Source organism: Bos indicus x Bos taurus, chromosome 21 (genome assembly GCF_003369695.1).
Source record: "Bos indicus x Bos taurus breed Angus x Brahman F1 hybrid chromosome 21, Bos_hybrid_MaternalHap_v2.0, whole genome shotgun sequence".
Lineage (NCBI taxonomy): Eukaryota > Metazoa > Chordata > Mammalia > Artiodactyla > Bovidae > Bos > Bos indicus x Bos taurus.
Window position 1 is genome coordinate 20,835,996 of NC_040096.1, and position 19,863 is coordinate 20,855,858.

The 19,863-nt window shown below is 56.9% G+C and overlaps 2 protein-coding genes and 1 non-coding gene across 6 annotated transcripts in view; 2 read left to right on the forward strand and 1 right to left on the reverse strand.

Moving 5' to 3' along the window:
* The window catches only part of FANCI (FA complementation group I), a 64,312-nt gene extending 63,454 nt beyond the window's left edge, over positions 1-858 (forward strand). For all 3 annotated transcript variants that reach the window (XM_027520633.1, XM_027520634.1, XM_027520635.1), the window contains exon 38: positions 533-858. In XM_027520633.1, coding sequence (XP_027376434.1) covers positions 533-613 — 81 coding nt within the window. In that variant the 3' untranslated portion in view covers positions 614-858. The remainder of the gene's footprint in view (positions 1-532) is intronic.
* POLG (DNA polymerase gamma, catalytic subunit) lies at positions 443-18,233 on the reverse strand. 2 transcript variants are annotated; one of them, XM_027520636.1, is made up of 23 exons: positions 18,054-18,228; positions 16,552-17,322; positions 13,523-13,718; positions 12,467-12,631; positions 12,224-12,370; positions 11,997-12,076; positions 11,004-11,186; positions 10,744-10,898; positions 10,393-10,519; positions 9,238-9,474; positions 8,204-8,324; positions 7,965-8,051; positions 7,555-7,662; positions 5,960-6,120; positions 5,193-5,246; positions 4,971-5,088; positions 4,446-4,581; positions 4,110-4,356; positions 3,039-3,161; positions 2,755-2,923; positions 2,425-2,633; positions 1,478-1,638; positions 443-957 (listed from the first exon to the last, which is right to left on the reverse strand). In XM_027520636.1, the coding sequence occupies exons 2-23, from the start codon at positions 17,160-17,162 to the stop codon at positions 899-901; spliced, it is 3,654 nt and encodes a 1,217-aa protein (XP_027376437.1). In that variant the 5' UTR covers positions 17,163-17,322; positions 18,054-18,228; the 3' UTR covers positions 443-898. The 2 variants fall into 2 exon arrangements, with proteins under 2 accessions (XP_027376437.1, XP_027376438.1); XM_027520637.1 differs by lacking the exons at positions 443-957; positions 1,478-1,638 and adding an exon at positions 1,818-1,936 and having other exon boundaries at positions 18,054-18,233.
* Positions 18,234-18,451: 218 nt separating this feature from the next.
* On the forward strand, positions 18,452-18,524 carry TRNAR-UCG. Its single transcript has one exon. It is a non-coding gene; the product is annotated as a tRNA-Arg (tRNA).
* The last annotated feature ends 1,339 nt before the right edge of the window (positions 18,525-19,863 follow it).

Here is a 19,863-nt window from a genome sequence, read left to right on the forward strand (position 1 = left end):
TTTCCCCTCTGCTGAGACTAAAGGGAGAGGAACAGCACGCTATGAGCCCTACAGCATCTCTGAAGCAGAACCCAGTGTTTCCTTACCTCTGGTGCCCAGAATTTCTATCACCTTACATATATCCAAGATAAACTGGAAGTTGACATCAACCACCCTGGATTTCTAGCTTCTCAAAAAATCCTGAATCTACATTCTTCCATTTACCACACTCTAAGCCATAATACACCTGGCCCTGTCCACTGCCTCTGCCTCCCTGGCATTTGAGTTCAGGGGAGTTCTGCAGCATCTTGATGCCCCTTCTCTGTCACCGTGTTCCCTGCGTCATTACAGAAGTCCAAAGGGAAGGAGTCAGCACCACCTTGCTCTACTGCAGAGCTTGCCCCCATCTCCAACAGTTACCTCCCGTGAGTGGGACGGGGGAGAAAGCATGACCAACACAGGCTTTGATGAGAAGATAAAGGATTTCTGTTTTTATTTCCACTGCCTCTGAACAGGCTTCTCATGTTACAGCGTTACTTCTCTCCCCTTCTAGGGCACTGCATCAGAGCATGAGGGGCAGAACAAAGAACCAGCCAAGAAGAAAAGGAAAAAGGAAATGAAATGCCTGAGTTAATGTGAACTTTGGGGCTTCTGCTTTCTTTTTACCCAACAAGCAACAATGCCCCCTTGTCCTGCTGCCTGCACCACATTGGCATCTTGGTTCTGAACTCAATTGCACCTTCAGTTTAGAGGCAATCATTCTTGGCAGGCTCTGCTACTGAAAAATGGCTGGCCTCAGGCCAGCCCTTTTGCAAAAAGCAGAGCTGAAAGCCTGAGTTTTAGGAGCCTGCACTGCCCCAATGAAGCTCCATGGGAGCAAATACAGAGCCTCCAGGCAGGGCTATAGTCCAGGCTGGCTTCATTTCTCCAGGGAGCCTTTGGTGAGTTCAATTATCTGGTAAATATCCAGCGCTTCACCTGAAAAATAGTGCAATTCGTTAGGATGCCCCCTCACGAAGCAGTCAGAAGTGAGAAACGCTTAATGTTAAGGTCAAAAAGGATTGCCAAGAATGGTAGGGTCATATTTGGGGAGGATCTGTTTTCTTTATTTATAAAATGTTTGTCTTAGATACATTTTAAATAGACTTTAAGCTTTCTAATTTGTTTGGCATTCAGAGCATAATTTTGTCACCTAAGAACCCACTGTGACTTTAAAATAAATCTCGTTTAAATCTTTTGTGTGTGTGTGTGTGGTTAAAGAAGAAAGAAACCGGAGTCAAACACTTCGTTTACTAGGAACATCTTTCTAGAAACACATGCCTTTGTGATCTGAACATTATGCTCACTTTGGACTCAGGGCCCGTTATAAACCGAACCAGCCCAGTACATAGCCCAAGATAGGGGTTACCCTCCAGTCCCCAAGCCTCTGTTGTCTGAGACCACTTTCTAGTCCACCTCCCGTCCCATGTGTAATAAGGAAGGAAGGTGTTGTGCTCACCCTGGGGAATCCCGTATCGCCTTTCCATCCCAGTTGGGTTAGAAGGGGTTTTACAGTCCATGGTCACTTCCTTCCTGAGGCACTGGTCAATATCGATTGTGCTGAAAAACGCCACTGACTGGGGCAGGTCATTCAGACCCAGCTTGTGGGCAAACATGCACCTGAAAGAGACCCGATCCCCTGCAGCAGTCGCGCCCCCGCTATGAACAAGACCCATCTCCCAGGAGGTGGCCTGCAGGGCCTGCCCAGCCGGCTCTGTGCAAGCGAAGAAAGCTGATGGGCCAGCACCTCCCGCTGAGACACTCGCGTACAACTGTGGACTCAAAACACACCTTTTTTCCCACTTTGGTCAGAAGACGAGGGCAGCAGTATTGATCATTGTAAACATTCATTATATACCCATTAATCAGGACAGGCCATGGTTCCCAAACTGGTTCTTAGTGGCAGATCAACATGGAACTGTAACATCAGTTAATACAATCATATAAACTAGGGATTTTACTACAAGGAAATTAACTCAATATGTATACTTGAGCTTCCCTGTTAACGATGTTTTCTGTTTACTAACAGAATAGCAAACTTTTGGCACTTAAGAATAAATGTTTACAAATGAAAAAGTACCTCAATTTTCTGAGATACTTGGAGAAAAGCCTGTCATCTGATTTTCAAAACAAAGCTGTATTCCAAGGGGAGCACAGTTTGAGAACTCCCCTCCCACCTCCTGACCACCCCAGTGATCTAGTCTGGCGATACAACACTTTCAGTCTCCAAAAATCTTTTCTAAATATTGAGCCAGTCTTTTTAAGACTTCGTAGTTTTTAAAAATCAGAGATAAAAGTGGAAACACTTATTCCTGGGGGCATGAAAATTCAGATTGTGCTCAGTGTGGTCCAAGCCCCATGTAGCTGACAGACGCTCAGGCCGGAGGAGCCGTGGGCCCTGCCTACCTGGTCAGGAGGTTGGTGATTTGCAGGGCGAGGGCCGCGCGGTATCGGTCCTCCTCCCGCACCAGGTAGCGAACCTCATCGTGGATGCTGATGCAGAAGCGCCCATCAATGGCAAACTCCTCGAACAGCCACTTCATGGCCACAAGCATGAGGTGCAGGTAGTCCACCGCGGAGCTCTGCACCACCCAGTTCACTCGGCTGGTCATAAACTGGGGAGGGAAGGCACAGGTGAGGAGGGCCAGACCACAAGCAGCTCCCTCCTGAGCAGGAGGCGGCACAGGAGCCCTGCCCTCCGAGGCCCCCGTTGACCCGTTCCGAGGGTGGCGATACCTCCCCGCGGACAGCACAGGGTTCCAGGGCCCGGCTGATGCGGCAGCCCAACACCGGGGTACGCGGTATGTCAGATGTGGCAATGCTCTCCAGCTTGTTGAACATTTCTGACTCTGTGCCCCCCATCCAGGCTCGCTGAGCAACCACCTCCCACTTCTTCCATCGCGATCTGGGGAACAAAGAGGGCAAGCTTTGTGTTTCACCATATCAGGGCAAAAGCACGCCAGCTCTCCCCGGGCAAGCCCAAACCCTCCCACTGACATGAACACACAGAAGGGTCTCACTTCTTTGAAGCTTCTCTCTGGATCTTGCGCAGATCCTTCAGGGAAACCCAGCCGTCCTCGGTCCTCTCCACAGGGAGGTCCAACTCCTTCACCAGCCACTCGCCCTCATCTGACAACCGGTACCTGGGGGGCAGCGTCACAACCGTCATTTCCACGGGAATGCCTATTCTGTGCCAAACCCTGGGCTAGGCGTGTTCAACTCCACTCCATTTCCACAACCGCCCTGGGGTCAAAAGGCTCAGAGATGCTAAGTGACTCTGAGATCACACAGCAGGCAGAAACAGAGCCTAGACAGGATCCCAGGATTCTGTGGGCTTCCTGAAGGTAGCCCGATAAAGGACAGGGGACCATTACTGTCCTAAACCTTCAACCCTGCACTGCCCAGTGACCAACAGGTGTCATGTCAGTCCAGCAGGCAGCAAAGGCTACCACCCTGCATTTTGGGGTGAGGGTGGGAAGAGCATTTAGAAAGGCAGAAGACAGGACATACAGCCAGCCTGGCTCACCCTTCTCGGTCCCTGCTGCCCTAGACTCACAGCTTCACTGCGGCTTCAGACGACACCAGGCTAGTCCCCTGCTGGCCAGTCATGTCACTCACCTGCTCACAGGTACAACAGGCTTTCCCCACCACCCCTCAGTCCACACCATGACGCTTTCAAAGGTCTCCACGACTAAGACCCAGCCATGTCTGTTGTCACTGCCTTGCCTCCGCCAGTACACGCTACCCTAGAGCATCCTCCCGACCCCGTCTCCCCTCTCACCTCCCTGGACAACACTCTGCTCCCCCTCTCACTTGCTCTCATGCCCTGTGAGCATGTGGGTTTGCAACCCCCACATTACTGTTTATTCTGCAGGAGCAGAGCACGCACCCTGCAACCACTCAGTGATAACTCACGGCTATGAGGAAAACGGACTGTGAAGCGAGCAAACATCACAACCGAAGGACAACCCACCTAGAGCTAGGTCAGAGGCCGTATGAGGGCTCAGGCAACGGGAAGGTCAAAAAGACAGGCGCAGCAAAGACAATAAAGCAAGCCTGAGGCCCAGGGGTAGGGAAGGGGGGACACTCACCGGCGGAGGCCCTTGGTGACCGCATACATCTGCTGGGCCTTCTCAGCTGCCTCCTGCCGCGTGAGTCGGTGGTTGAACTGCATGAGCAGGCGCTCGGCGAAGGGCTGCCCGGCCCCATAGATGCGGCCGTAGTTGATGATCTTGGCATGCTCACGGCTGATGCCCACGGTGGCTGCTGTCTTGCTGTGCAGATCAGTGCCCCTGCTCTTCCTGCCCTGCAGGGTCATCCAGCCGAAGGCTGTGCAGCCTGGGGGGCAGGGCGACAGTGAGAGAGGCGGCTCCGCCGGCCAGGCATCAGGCCGCCTCCACTCTGCTCCAGCCCTGGCTCCCGCTCACCATGCATGCCGGCAAAGTGGGCATCTCCCAGCACAGCTGCGATCCACAGCTCCTGGGAGTCCACGTCGGCACCCACGAGGACGTAGCCAGGCGGGGCCTGGACCATGGCCTTCAACTCACTGCCTACGCGGTCAGGCTGTGGGAAGAGGGAGGTCATACCCCACGTAGGTACCCGGTGAGACTCCTCTTGCTCACCCCGGGGCCTGACTAGACTGAGATGTGGTGGCCCTTCCCAAAGGCATGGTTTTAGGGAATGCAGCCAGCTCTGCTAGTTCCAGGTAAAGATCCCCTGCCCCATGCCTGGCTCACACTCAGCCCCATGCAGACTCCACAAAAGTTGTGCCACGCATGCCTGGCCAGGAGCTGGTGCCCAGAACTTATCTGCCCAACAAATGGAGGGGCTGTGATGCCAGATTTGGACTTGAGTCCCGCCAGACTCAGATCTTAGTACAGGCTCATTGCAACCCCAGCTTCTCGAGACAGGAGAGGAAGGCCAGGGAGACCAGACGTACAAAGAACACGTACCCGGGCATTGCTGGCAGTGAGCCATGTGGGCTCCACAGCCCGTCGAGTGATGGTGCCAGCCGTCACCACCTGGGGCAGGATGGCCCCGTAGCGGCCTTCCTCATCGTAGTTGGCATGCCTGTGGGGGTGTCGGGGGGAAGGACCTGAATCCCCACAGCTGGCTTTGGTCTTAGGACCCGCCTCACTCAGCTTTCCTGTTCCCACAACCCCAGTAGGACATACCTGGTCACGGCCCGGGGCAGCGCAGACCGGGGCAGCCACACCACCATCTGGGAGCTGTGGGGACACGCTGCTGAGCACAGCCATGGGGGCAGGAGCCACCCCCTCACGACACGGCTCTCAACTACCTTGCTCTGCTGCGTGCCCTCTGTGCCCGGCCGGTTCAACCCTCTCCATTGACCTGACTCGGGCTGGGCCCTGCCATCTACCACTCAGAAGCACAAGCCCTCAAGGAGATGGCCAGGCAGCTGAGGCCACTTCTGCCTGCATCCTGGGGTGACCGTGAGGCACCCCGCTGCAGCCCTGCCACCACTGCCTCCTCCACGCTCAGGGCAGACGTCACCAGCCCTTGCCAGACTCTTCTCACAGGAGCGTGCTGCTGGCAGCCACCTCCACCATGGAACTAGACTTTGATCCATCTGCCATTCCCGGCCTAGGACCCAGCCCCCAACACAGCTTACAGGCCACTAGCCCTTCACAGAAGGGGCCTCACAGGGCTGGGAGGGGCCTTCAGGGACCTACAGTACCAGTCTTCTTACATAACAAGGAAACTAAAGCTGGAGAGGGAAAGAGCCTGGTCCGTGGGTGCACGGCAACAGGACCACAGAGAGCCTGGCCTCCAGACCGGGCAAGCCCTGTGCTGTAGTACAGGCTGTCAGGGCCCCGGGGTTGGGGGGGTAGGGAGGGGGGAGGGGAAGGGATCCCAGGAAAGCGGTGACCTGGTCAGAGGCACGCATAGCAGCAAGTCTCTGCCCTCCCCAACGGCCCACCTGATACGCTTATGGGCGTTCCTCCAAAATGAGATCATCTTATTGATTTCCAAGGCCCGGGGCCCGCTGGCGCCTCCTGGGCCAGCCTGCAGGCTGCCGTCCTCCATCTTGGGCAGGAAGTCTTTGGCGAAGGGGCTGCCCACATTGCAGCTGTTGCCATCCTGCGGAGAGCAGAGGAAGCGGGGCCTGGAGGTGTGCTGCGATCCCCAGTGCCCAAGGCACTGCCCAACACTGAGCCCAGACTGCCCCACCAGCAGAGCAGTCTGGGGCAAATCCCTGATTGCAACATACACACACACATGGGCGCAAACACACACACATTCACATGCAGGCACACACCCAGCTCCCCTCCCAGTAACAGCCATCAGTCACCAGATGTGGTACTAGGCCCCTGACATGCTCTATGTCATTTTTCTCTTTTTTCTCGCCCAGATCAGATCAGATCAATCGCTCAGTCGTGTCCAACTCTTTGCGACCCCATGAATCGCAGCACGCCAGGCCTCCCTGTCCATCACCAACCCCTGGAGTTCACTCAGACTCACGTCCCTCGAATCAGTCATGCCATCCAGCCATCTCATCCTCTGTCGTCCCCTTCTCCTCCTGCCCCCAATCCCTCCCGGCATCAGAGTTTTTTCCAATGAGTCAACTCTTCGCATGAGGTGGCCAAAGTACTGGAGTTTCAGCTTTAGCATCATTCCTTCCAAAGAAATCCCAGGACTGATCTCCTTCAGAATGGACTGGTTGGATCTCCTTGAAGTCCAAGAAACTCTCAAGAGTCTTCTCCAACACCACAGTTCAAAAGCATCAATTCTTCGGCGCTCAGCCTTCTTCACAGTCCAACTCTCACATCCATACATGACCACTGGAAAAACCATAGCCTTGACTAGACGAACCTTTGTCGGCAAAGTAATGTCTCTGCTTTTGAATATACTACCTAGGTTGGTCATAACTTTCTTTCCAAGGAGTAAGCGTCTTTTAATTTCATGGCTGCAGTCACCATCAGTAGTGATTTTGGAGCCCAGAAAAATAGTCTGACACTGTTTCCACTGTTTTCCCATCTATTTCCCATGAAGTGGTGGGACCGGATGCGATGATCTTTGTTTTCTCGCACTATGTCATTTAATTCTGCCACCAGACCCCTTGCCACTCAATTTTTAGAAAAAGGCTCGAAAACATCCCTGGTGGCTCAGATGGTAAAGAATCTGCCTGCAATGCAGGAGACCCAGGTTCAATCCCTGTGGGGAAGATCCCTTGGAGAAGGAAATGGAAACCCACTCCAGTATTCTTGCCTGAAGAATCCCATGGACAGAGGAGCCTGGCGGGCTATAGTCCATGGGGTCACAAAGAGATGCCCCATGTCATTTTTCTCTTTTTTCTAGCCTTATGTCATTTAACTCTGCCATCAGGCCCCTTGCCACCCAATTTTTAGAAAAAAAACAAAGGCTCAGAGAGATGGCAACTTTTGTCCGAGATCATGCTCTGCCCCTCTACTCCTGGCATTCCCACAGCAAGGCCGTCTCCTGGTTTGAGTCACTCTGCAGGCCTACTATGTGCCCCAGGACACCACGAAACAGGGTGTGAACCAGCACACACACCTTGTGAGGCAGCTTGAAGAACCAGCAGCCAGGGATATCCACGTCGTTGTAGGGTCCGTTGCCATGGTGATAAGCTGGCTGGCTGGCTTTGGGGCCACCAGCAGCAGTCTGTGGGGGCCACACACCTAGATCAGGCCCTGCTCCAGCACCTGCATTCAGCGAGGGCCATGGGGTAGGGGTGGGAATAAGGGCCTGAAATGGCATGCAGCTGGGAAAAGACAGGATGGCCATGCGGTCTCAGGCTCCCTCTCTGGCCTCCAACAAGGGTGGGGCTGCCTAAGGGCATGGTGGTCATCTCCCAGCCCCCCAAAACCTTGGGAACTGAGGGGGAAAGCACTACCTGGGCGCAACAGGAGGACGTGGCCAGCCAGCACCCACCCAGAGAAGCCCTGAGCAGGCGCCCAGCTCACCGGAGCTAGCGGTTGACCTGGGACTGCCTCTTGCAAGTTCTCCATCTTTGCCTCGGCCTCCACTTCCAAGCAGCCCAATTCTTCCACCTGGAGGGGCCCAGGTACCAAGCGAGTAAAGCAGGGGGCTGGGCTGGCCCACGTCCGCCAGCCCCACTCTGGGGTGAGTGAGCAGATGAGTGCCCCTGGCGCCCGGCCCCCACCCAGAGGCTGCCCCGTCCTGGAGCCAGAGCCGCCCTCACCGTCTGCCACATGGCGCCGCTGTCGGACAGCAGGAACTCCTCGGAAAGGTCTGCCTGTGGCAGCTCCAGCTGCTGCTTCCCCTGTTCAAGACAGTGCTTCCTGTACAGGGACTCGATGGCTCTGTGCAGAGAACGGCAGCCGCAGCCTGATTACCGCGGGCCCCCTCCGGGCCAGGCCGCTCGCCGGGTGCCTTCCACCGTTCCCTGTTCAGTCCCCAGAAGCGGCCCTGAGGCAGGAATGGACAGCACTCTCCCCGGCTCATAGATAGCGAGGGACAAGCTGAGAACGACAGCACGCTGCTGGCAGGCTGGGCTTCGAGGCCCAGGCTGACTCGGGAGAAGAGCATGTGGGGAGCAGGGCAGCGGGAAGTCAGGGCCAGGCCCACCCCAGGCTGGCTCCTGCACCCACTCTTCAGCTCACAGGCGCAGGCCGACCCCCATCCCTCTGTCCTCAGGCCCCACAGGCGGGCAGGGTCAGAATGCCCTGCTGAGCCAGGGCCCTCAGTTCTGGGCCACTTCACGCACTATGGCTTCTCCCCAGCACCTGCCTGTCAAAGGCTCAAGGGTTTGGGCTCTCAGACAAGAGACTTCCCCATGGCCTTTTCTTCTGCCAGCTCTAAAATGAAGATAACCACCCTGTCTCATGCGGCTGCCTGGGGAACAAACGAGGAAGCACTGTAATGGGTTTATTAACACAGAAGATAACCAGTGCTCGATAAATGATACTCAACGGAGGCACACGAAGTCCATAGACCCGTCACGTTCAACAGCCTCCAGCCCGCCCTCTACGTGTTCCTGTGCGGACAGCCGGGCTGCAGGCTCCTGAGCAGGGCCTCAGCCCTTCCCACTCCAACCCCACGCTCTCAACTCAACAGGGCTCGGAGGCCTGGACAGAAAGACTGCCATCAAAAAAGAACTAGAAGCCAGACACTCCAACTCAGGCTCCTCACCCTAGCCCGAGCTGGGCTTGGCCTCTCCAACAAGGGGAAGGGTCCCGAGATGCCAGCCCCTTCCTCCCCGAGCCAGAGCCTTACGTGTGGGGGCAGGCCGCCCCAGCCGACGTGGGAGTACTGCCGGCCGACACCTGAGCCAGGTTGTCCCGCCGCCCGGGCACCAGGTAGCCCCAGCCATGCTGCTCCGAGTAGTGCAGAGGGAAGCCGTCCCAGGTCAGCGCCATGAGCTTAGGTGTGACCCGCATCTGGAGGCTGAGGAGACTGGGGCCAGGGGTCCACTCAGGGTCATCGAGCCGGGGACACAGCTTCCGATACCACCTACACCGCCAGCAGAGAGTGCGTCACAGCAGTCAGGGGAGGACAGCATGTAACGAGGAAGGCTCTCTCCACCCGTGACAATGCCCACCCATCCCAAGGCCTGCTGGTGACCTCAGCCTGACATTACCACCCCCTCCCACTGGGACTCAGCCAGGACCCCCATGGAGGCCCCTAGAATAATTCAAATATTCCCCAAGGACAGATCCTGTGTCAGCTCCCTATTCCAGGACCCATACACACTGCCAAGGGCAAGACTCCTCGCCAAGCTCCACTTCACCAGGGGAACTGCCCAGAGCAGCGCACAGGTCTACCCGACCTCTGCTGCTCCAGAAGCACACCAGGGCCCCCAGTGCTCCATCCCTCACGGGCTGTTCACCAAAGCCAATGCCAGAGCTAGGCAAGTGAGGCACTCAGGGCACAGATTTAAGGGGGCCTCCTCTCAGGGAAACACAAAATTGGCCCCTTGCTGTTCGGTCTGGATGCCCCTATTTTCCCATCTCTGCCACTTTGTGGGGTGAGAATGAAGGTCACCTCCTCAAGGAAGCCTTCCTTGATTTCACCAGGCAGAGTTTTAGGTTCTGCCTCGACACTGATGACTCTCCTGTCTCATGATGGATATCAACTCCAGCGCAGGCTGGCTCCTCCCAGGAAGAAGCTACTAGAAAGGAGTTATGCTTCTCTTTGCCCCTCAGAGGCTGCAGTAAGGCCCAGAACACAGCAGGTGCTTAGTGCACTTGTAGTGAACAAGCCCAGGGACCCAGGGGTGACAGCAGGACAGGAAGATGGCAGGAACAGATGGCAGCGTGTTAGCAGGGGCGCATACGCATACTACCCTCTGTGCTGGGGCCCAGAATACGGGTGTCTCGAGGTGGAGGGAGGGATAGGGTGGCTTCTGGACATGTGAGGGGAAGGGCTCACCCTGGGTGTCCAGGAAGGTGCTGGGGCCGCTTGGGCAGGAGCTCTGTGGTCCCCCTCAGCTGCTCCAAGCAGGTGCGGGCTGTGGCATCTCGCTGGAACTCCTCCTCCTCACTGGGGGGGCCGGGGTCTGCACAGGGTGGGGAGGACAATCAGGACCAGGGAAGGGTATCTCAGAAAGACCCTCCCAGGACCTGCCCAGCGGTCCAGTCCAGTGGTTCGAATTCTGTGCTTCCACTGCAGGGGGCGTGGGTTCTTCTCTGGAAGGCTGGAGCCACCACTGCCAAGGGACCCCAGGGTCCCAGGCCCTTCCCAGGGCCCCTCCCTTCCCCGCCTCCCGCCCATGTTCCCCACCTTCCTGATCCCTGGGGTCCCCAGGGGCGTCAGCCCCCTCGACAGGCAACTTGCTGGCTGCAGCCGGCTCCCTCCTCTTCCCTTTCTTCGCCTTCTTCTGCTTGAACTCCTGCACGTCCCACTCCAGGTCCCAGAGCCAGGGGTCCTCTTTGTACCTGCACAGCCAGTTCACCAGGGCAGGGCTAAGGCCACGCCAGAGGCCAGGCCTCCCACTGCCCGGCCCCTGTAGGAGGACCCTGCCCACCCAAGGGCCTGGCTACCTCTCTCCCGAGAGCAACTGGCAGGCGTCGTTGGCCAGGTCCATCAGCGACTTCTTCATCTCCCGCTGGAGCTCCTCGTAGGTGCCCTGGGCCTCCGCCAGGTAACGCTCCCAGTTCTGGTTGACGGGCAGGTAGGAGACACCCATCTCCAACATGCCAGCCAGAGTCACCGGGTGGGGACACCTTCAGGACAAACACCAGGGCTGCCATAAATGACCACGGGAGGCAAGGCTCTGGCCCAAGCCCTGAGCCGGCCTGGCAATCCTCAACCCAACCACCCACATCAGAGAGACAGGGGTTTAAACCCCAGCTCTCTCCTACTTCCCAGCCATGAGACCCTGCATAAGTGATGTCATCTCTCTGAGCCCAAGTTCCTTCATCTATAAAATAGGGATATCATTCCATCTTCAGGGATAATGTGGGAATGACAGCTCACAAAAATGGAGGTGGCTGCCACATGCTGAGTAATGACCAGGAGCCAGACGCTGCGTTAACAACTCCACACACACAAAGTGTCACACAAGAGCCTCACAACTGGATAGTCAAGTATGCCTGTGTGTGCTTCACAGACAAGACCACCAGGGCTCAGAGAAACCAACTGCCCTGCCCAAGGTCACATGAGCTGGACCGGACAATTAAGATCAGAACCGGGTTTGGCTGAGGCTTCCAATTCTGACCGCATCATCAGACTGACTCACTAGGACACATAACCAAGATGGACGTGAAGCCCGTGGCTCAGGATCTGGGTTCAGAGAGGGCGCTGAGCAGACCATGAAATAAGCACAGCCTGGGACCTCTCCTCTAGGACTCTGTAGACACCCGAGAGCCCAAGGCCCAGGTGGCCACCCCTGGACAGAGCAGCTCCGTGCTCTCAGGCCAGAAAGGCTGAGGGCCCCAGCCTGAGAAAGGCCCAGCAGCACCTGGCTACAATGGGCCCAGGTACCACCGGGAACCCACTGACCCCCAGGGGTTCCCAGAGGGGCACTCCCTCACCTCTCCAGGAAGAGTGGAAGCTGCTGCTGGAAAACCTCATAGGTGGCCCACGCGTCCTGGGCACAGTACTGCATCAGGTCCTGGCACAGGCGACAGGAAGGCGCAGGGTGGGCAGTCATCCCACTACTGCCGCTGGGGCCCAGGGTCAGGTGTGACAGCTACACTCCCAGGGCCTCTAGGGGCCTGCTCCTGCCCGCACCCCCGGAGCACCCCACCCCCTGCCATACCTGGAAGTTCTCACGGATGTCCTTCATGTTGCCCTTGACAAACAGCTCGCGGGGCTCCTTCTCCAGGCGAGGCCCCCCCACGTAGAGGCCGTGCACGTCTGCCAGGTTATTGACACTACTGATGTCCAGCCAGTCCCAGGACGAGATCTGGGGGCCAGAGCGAGGGACATGGCAGGTCAGCGTGGCCTTGAGCCAGATGGGCAGGCTTGTGACGGGGTCCCCCCACGCCCACTGTGCCCTCACCGGTGGGCCGTTGGCTTTGCTCTGGGACTTCTGGCCTCGTTGAGTAGGGGGCCGGGCCTTGTGCTTGCCCTGCTTGGCAGCCATCCACAGACTGCGCTGGAAGCTGCTCAGCCCCGAGATGGCCATGTGCATGCTCATGGTGTCCAGGAAGCGCATGTGGGAACCCTGAGGAGTAGGGAGAGGCTGCAGCGGAGGGGCCTGCCTACCCCAGCTCAGTGCTTCAGCCCACCAGCCCCACCATAGCCCCCCTCCCAGCACACAGCTAGATGCTCAAGACGCAGTGTCTTCAAACTTGCTGGTGCTTGTTCCTCCACCTGTGAGGGGCCTGCCTTCTAGATCCTAGCCACCCTGGAAGGCACAGGCCAGGCTCAGTCCCAACACAAGGCCCTTCCCAGCAACAGCGCTGAGAGGCACCTTGGGAACAGAGGGGCCTAAACCAAGCCTTCCGAGCTATCAGGCTTGGCTGCCCCGCCCTGCCACTCACCAGCTATGAGGCCCTGGCCAAGTTAACAAGGCTGTCTGAGCCTCAGCATCTGCAGCTGGAGGCCAAGGCTGCTCCCACCTGCCCCACCTCTCCTGGGGCACTTTCCACAAACTCAGGAAGTGCCACACTATGGTTCTGGGTGTCTGACATGTGCACTGTTCAAACCCTCTCAGCAATCCTTTGATGCAACTTCTGCTATCTCCCTCTTTTTACAAAAGAGGAAACTGAGGCTCAGGGGTGTCAAGAAGCACATGCTGCTCACCAGTGGCTGAGGCAGGACGCTTGCCCAGGCTGTGGGGCCCACGGCCTCCAAAGCCCAGGTCAAGCTCTAAAATGCCGCATACAGACAAGGGCCATCAGTACTGTGACAGCTCAGGTCCTGTGCCAGGGATGCTGGGGACCCAAGAGCTGGGCACAAGGACCACGGGCAGGGCTGGTCAGCAGGGGGCCCTGGAGCTGCTACAAAGGCAATGGAGGCACTAGCCAGGACACGCAGTCCTTCCCCAGCCACTGGAAGCCGGGCTCCGAGCCCACCCCGAGCCAGGACCTGCAGTCAGCCCCAGGATCCCTACCTGGATCAGGTACTGCTCCCGGATGTGGGCTCGGTCGAAGGACACATTGTGCCCCACCACTAACCGCTCCTGCCGGTCTCGCTGAGCAGGGCTGCCGGCACTGGCAGGGACCTCCAGGGGAATGAGGTCAGCCGGCGACAGCTGGCTGGTCCAAGAGTAACGCTCTTCCACCAGCCGCCGGCTGCACCAGGAATACCTGAGGAGGTGAGAGGCAGGCAGGCTCAGCCCAGAGACGTGCACGCCCCGCTCCTCAAGCCCCACTGCACACCTTCCACCACATGCAGGTCCTGCGCTAGCAGCTGGGGACAAGGTCTCCTAACCCTCACAGAGCTGGAGGTCGGGTGGGGTGCTGTCAGGGGCCGTGCTGGGAGTGAGGAGGAGTTACAAAGCCTTCTTTACTTCTCCACCTCCACAGAGAGGAAGGCAGCTACGCGCCACAGTCCCCGGTGTCCCAGACGGGCATGCAGCCTGGCCATCAAGATGTCTGTTAGGTCTGGGGCTCACCAAGTCTGTGCTTGGCTCTGAGATGTCTTAATGAATGTTACCAACCCCTCACATCTATGAGCATGAAACAGCTCATGTTCAAAGAGCTAATAAAGGGGACAGACAATTATAATAGGACCCAAAGTGGAATTTTTTTTTAATTGAAAGTGGCAAAAAAAAAAAAACAAAAAAAGACAAACGCTGCACACAGGTACAGGATGAATCATCTGACGGCTGGAAAGATTCCGAAGGACAAAGAGCAAGTCATGCACCTTGGAGAAGGTGCTGGGCCTCTGAGCAACCACCCCCAGTGACAGACCAGGGAAAGTGCCAGAAAGGAGGAGATGTATGCACATGTTCTAGAAGTACGTGCTAGAGCTGGGGGGTGGGGTGGACAGGGGGTGAGTGCTGTCTGTTGGGGGCCTGACACTGACTCGGGAAAAGGCCGGAGTTTGCTCAAGATCCACAAGGATAAGTGTAGGGAAACGGCCACTGAGCAAAAAGCCTCTTGTGAACCATGGATCACGCCAAAGGGTCAAGGCCACTCAGCACCAAAGTGAGTGACGAGGCCACCTGTGTGGCCACCACAGCTGCAAGCAAGCTCCCTGTGTCCCTTATGGAGGGGAGGAGGGGTTATCTGTCACAACAGCTAATGACAAACATAAAACTAGTTTCTCTCGGGGAGAGCATTACCAGCAAAAAGTGGTTCCTAATTTTAAACCTGGTGAGATCTAACCCACACCCCAAATGATGGGAAAATGCTCAGGAACTCGAGTTGCAACCTCCTTCCCTCTCAATTCAGCATGTCAAAGCCCTTAATAACACGGAAGAAAAGGCTGAAGGATGTCAAATATCAGAGGCTGCAGGGATGACAGGGACTTTGGTTGCAATAAAAAGCCAGACTGGTGTCAAGATCTGGGTCTGCAGCTGTGCATGAGAGCCATCTTGTCAAATTTTTGTGATAAAAAAGAAGAAAGCCAAAATGCAAACACCTTTGGCATATTTAAGATGAGTCAGAACCAACGCCATTAACACTACACTTTCCCTGTGAGCCTCAGCTTGGCACTGACAGCCTGTGCAGTGTCCCTCCGGTCTCATGACCAAAGCCCTCACCTGCAGCCTTTGGGAAAGCTGCCCTCTGGCCTGTGCAAGGCTTCTCCCTTCCACTGGAAACCGCGGGCTGCTCAGGCATCTGACGTTAGACAGCCAGGTGCCAGGGATATGCCAAAGTTAAGTGGGCTGCTGTCAGGGCCCCAGCCTTCTGCCCCCACCACAGTCAGGCTCCCAGGAGGAAGGCCCTGTATGAGCCCGGTCCTCAGTAATGACTTCCACTGCCAGGCAAACTGAGCGGTGCCCCCCAGTACCACTGGCAAGAATGGTATGAGAATGAGAGGATGATGGAAAGGACAGGAAGAGAAAGAGGTGAAACGTCAGGAGAGGAAGAAGAGAAAAGAAAAAGGGGACTAGAGGTAAACTGGCCAAGAATGACCGAAAGATCAAAAAACAGTTCTTATCACTGGTTTCCTAATTTCCTTTCAGCCACCACAGCCTACTTTACTTTCTCAAATGATGGAGAGTATTCCCTCTAGTTTGACCATCAAGTTACATAGTAAGCTCTGAGATTCTCATCTTAACTGGAACTAATCAATAAGGAATCATCTGGTTTTGCTCTTTTCAGCCATTAATGCCTACCTTATCTATTTAGCCATGTTTTCACCATTTTCAACTGCATATTTAACATTTCGCAGCTTTCTTTACAAAGATGTAGCTTCCAATAGGAATAAAGAAACTGCCAACTTTTTTTTTGCTGGCCATGCCTGAAAGCATTAAGGTTGTAAATAGTATTTTAATCCTGGAATGAAGAATAAAAAAAGGGGAGAAACAGTACTGCCATCATTGTTTGAAAAAGAAACTTGGGTAGCACTTAGAAAGTTACTCAAAAAGAAAAGAGTGATTGAATATACATTTGGGGGACCAAAATGCCTGCAGGCCTACTTGGGAGGCTGGGAGATGGAAGAAGTGTTTCTCAACTAGGGGTGATCAGCAAGGTGTCACCTGAGGGGAGGGGTATTTGGAAACTGAAATGGGGGGGCAGCGGGATTTGGTCTGGCACTTAAGAGAGCAGCTGGGGACACTAAGTGTCTTATACCGCCTGGGACATTCCCACCAAAGGGAAGTTTCTCCTGCCCAAAATAACCAGACATCCCCAAACAGAAACACTGTTCAAATGTCTTGGACTAACTTTTCAGGAAGCTATTAGGGGAAGGGGTAAAGGCATCAAATCAAGGTAATCTCAAATGGTCTCCCAGTCAGCTTCAAGTACATGTTACTGGGACTCTGCTGAGCCCATCACCACCTGACACTTGCTAGGGTGTCCTTTACCACCCACACCTTCCCCACCATAAAGTAAGCTCTATCAAAGCTGGGGTCGAGCTGATTTCAGTTCACCACTGAGTCCACAGTCCCTGGAAACCCACCCGTCAGACACAGAGTGGGGGCCCCCCTCGAGGGCTCAAGTCCCCTGACCCTGGCCCCTCCCTACTCACCAGGCCGAGGGGGATATGGCCACCGCCAACGTGGGGCAGGTTCCCTCTGCCAAGCAGACCTCCACGTCGAACACCAGGGCCCGCTCCTCGGGGATGGCCACGGGTTCGGCCTCCCCCGCGGGGCCGTACCGGGTCCAGCCCTCCGCCCAGGCCCAGCTCGGGGGCCGCGGGGGCAGCTGCGCCTGCAAGAGCGAGTTGGCCGCCTCCAGGTAGGGCAGGCTCTGCTTCTGCGCCAGGATGCGGAAGTGCTGGTCCAGGCTGCCCCCGAGGAGGGGCGGCAGGCGCAGCTCCACGTCGGGCAAGGGCGGGGCTGGCTGCCCCCAGAGCCCGTGCTTCTGCAGGTGCTCCACGCTGCGGCGCACCGCGGCCTCGTCGGGCCTCTCCCCGCCGGGCCCGAAGATCTGCTCGTGGAGCCCTCTCGAGAGCATCTGGATGTGCAAGGGGTTGTGCCGCAGCTGCCCGCCCACCGAGGATGGCACTGGCTGCGGCGACGGCGGCCCGTCGCTGGGGACGGGGTCGGAGGCGGAGCTGGAGACCCAACGTCGCGGAGCTGGAATCGGGCCTGGCCCGACGGTGGCGCCGGCCACCTTCCTCCAGAGCAGGCGGCTCATGGTGGGTGCAGGGAGCCCCTCGGTGGGCGTCAGGACACCTGGCTTTGGGCTCCAGCTTGGCAGCGTTCACTGGCTGAGAGACGTGGAGAGGGACACGTCCTGTCTCCGCTTTCCTGCCAGGGAAATGGTTCTGACCATGCCTGCCTTCCACCCACAAATCCTAAAGGAGACAGATGTACAGTGTTACCAACATGCAGAGCACGTGCGATCTTAACAGCCCTCCTTCCGCGAGCACTGCCTGCGTCCCAAAGCAGGGTGACTAGCGCCTTTAGGTGCATGTTCTCAGTTGATCATCAAGCAACCTTGGGAAATACCAATACCCCTCGGAAAACCGAGGTTCACGTTAAGTTCATCAGAGAAGAAGACGGTAGTGGTTAAGAGCGCAAGACTCTGGTGGGGACAACCAGGGTTTGAATCCCGGCTCCAGCTCTTCCGAGACGTCTGACCTTGGGCAGGCGGCTTAGGCCCCCATTTCCCTACTCTGTAAAATGGGGTGACTGGGTTCTACCGGTCATACAGGACTGCTGTTCGGGTGACACAGGGCGAACCTGCCGCGGGGCACGGCCCTCGGCAAGTGCTCAGCAAACGGTGGCTGCCGGTGCCCCCCGATCGCCGCAGCCCGAGGGCCTAGCGCCCTTAGGGGCCGGTGCCCGGGTTCGAGCCCGCCAAGGGGGCCGCAGTCCCGCGGGGCCCCCACCCCCGCCCGAGCCCTGGCCCAGCGCGCCGCAGGGGCCCTCGGCCGCCAGCCTGAGCCCGGCGGCCGCGCCGCGGTGCGCGCTGGGACGAGCCTCCGCCCAGCCCAGGGCCGCGCTCCTAGACTGGAGAGGGAGGGGCCGCGCCGCCGCTCAGCGACCCGGCCGCCCGCCCCCCTGCGCCGAACCCGCCGGAAACCTCAGTCCGCCCGGTGCCTTCTGGTCTGCGGCTCCCGAACCCAGGCTGGCGACGCCCCGGCTCCCTCCGCGCGGCCTGTGCAGCCTCGGGGTGGCCTGTGGCCTCCACCCGAACGATCCGCCTCACAGGCAGGGGCAACTTCCCGTCTGTACCCTGCTAGGTCCCGCGGCTACCCAAGAGGCAGGCCGGAGACTCCTAGCGCGACCAATAGGAGAGCCACAAGTAGACCGGTCCGCCCGTAGGGGGGAAAAAGGACTTCCGGATGGACCTTCCCCTGCGGAACTCTGGGAATCAAGGTCCGACCTCCCCTGCTCAAGAAGCAGGTGGGTTAGTCCCAGGCAAGCCGGTGGGCGGTAATAATACTTTTTAGATTGTCCAAAGAGTACTAGCTAGCGGGCGGCCGCGTGGCCTAATGGATAAGGCGTCTGACTTCGGATCAGAAGATTGCAGGTTCGAGTCCTGCCGCGGTCGCAAAGGGGAAAGTTGCTTTTTGGTTTATCATTTCTTAGGAATTCAAGTAATAGGACCGTAGGGAAACGCTGTTGCGGATTATCACCCCTCTTTCATGTCTGGGAACACCCAGATCTGAAGAAGTAACTGCACCCACATCCCACCCGGCAGTGTCCTTGTGAAATTGTTCCTCTACCTGCTACAGCTACATGGAGGTGAGCGGAAGTGGTGGTCAATTTCTAAAAAGGTACCATCCGTGTTCATACCCCCACACTGGTAGAGAAGCAGGAGCATCCTTTGCGGGAACTCCGATTTTAAATCAACTGGATCCTGGGTGTTCATTGGAGGGACTGATTTGAAGCTGAAACTCCAATACTTTGGCCACCTGATGCGGATAGCTGACTCATTTGAAAAGACTCTGGTGCTGGGAAGGATTGAGGGCAGGAGGAGAAGGGGACGACACAGGATGAGATAGTTGGATGGCATCACCGACACAATGGACATGGGTTTGGGTGGGCTCCGGGAGTTGGTGATGGACAGGGAGGCCTGGCGTGCTGCGATTCATGGGGTCGCAAAGAGTCGGACACGACTGAGCGACTGAACTGAACTGAACTGATACGTGGGAATCACAGAGATTCACATTTGAAGGCAAGCCCCTTCCCTCTGTTCATCCTGGACAATTCTGATGAGTAAAAATACTGCCTTCCCTTGAAGCCGAATCTGTCGCCGGGTATTAAGCTCTCATCCAACGCGTCTATGGAGAAGGCAATGGCAACCCACTCCAGTACTCTTGCCTGGGAAATCCCATGGACGGAGGAGCCTGGTGGGCTGCCGTCTATGGGGTCGCACAGAGTCAGACACGACTGATGGGACTTAGCAGCAGCAGCCGCAGCCAACGCTTCTGGCTCACCCCACCGGCCCGAGGAGTCACCAGAGGTAGCCTTCCATCTTCGCGGTCTCCTGTCTGCAATCCACCGCCTGTTGCTCCACGTGCCTCTGATATACTGTAAAGTGCTGCAGAGAATCAGGCCCACGCAGACGACGAGAGCCTGGAGGCTGGATCCTGGAGGTTCGGCCGCGCGGATGAAGAAAGTGAGGCTGGGAGAGGTTTGAGACACGCCTGAAGACACACAGCTGATTAGGGACAAAATTCAGGCCTCGCAGAAAGTCGGCCCCCACTTCCTAGGCCGTAGGTGTGCCAGGACACCCTGAACTGACTGACTTGAGCAAGGGACTTCGGTATTTTTCAGGGGTGTGGTTTGGGGACATCTAGGGAAAGGAGAAGGTGGCAGCAGAGGATGAGATGGTGAGAGAGCATCACCAACTCAATGGACATGAATTTGAGCAAACTCCTGGAGAT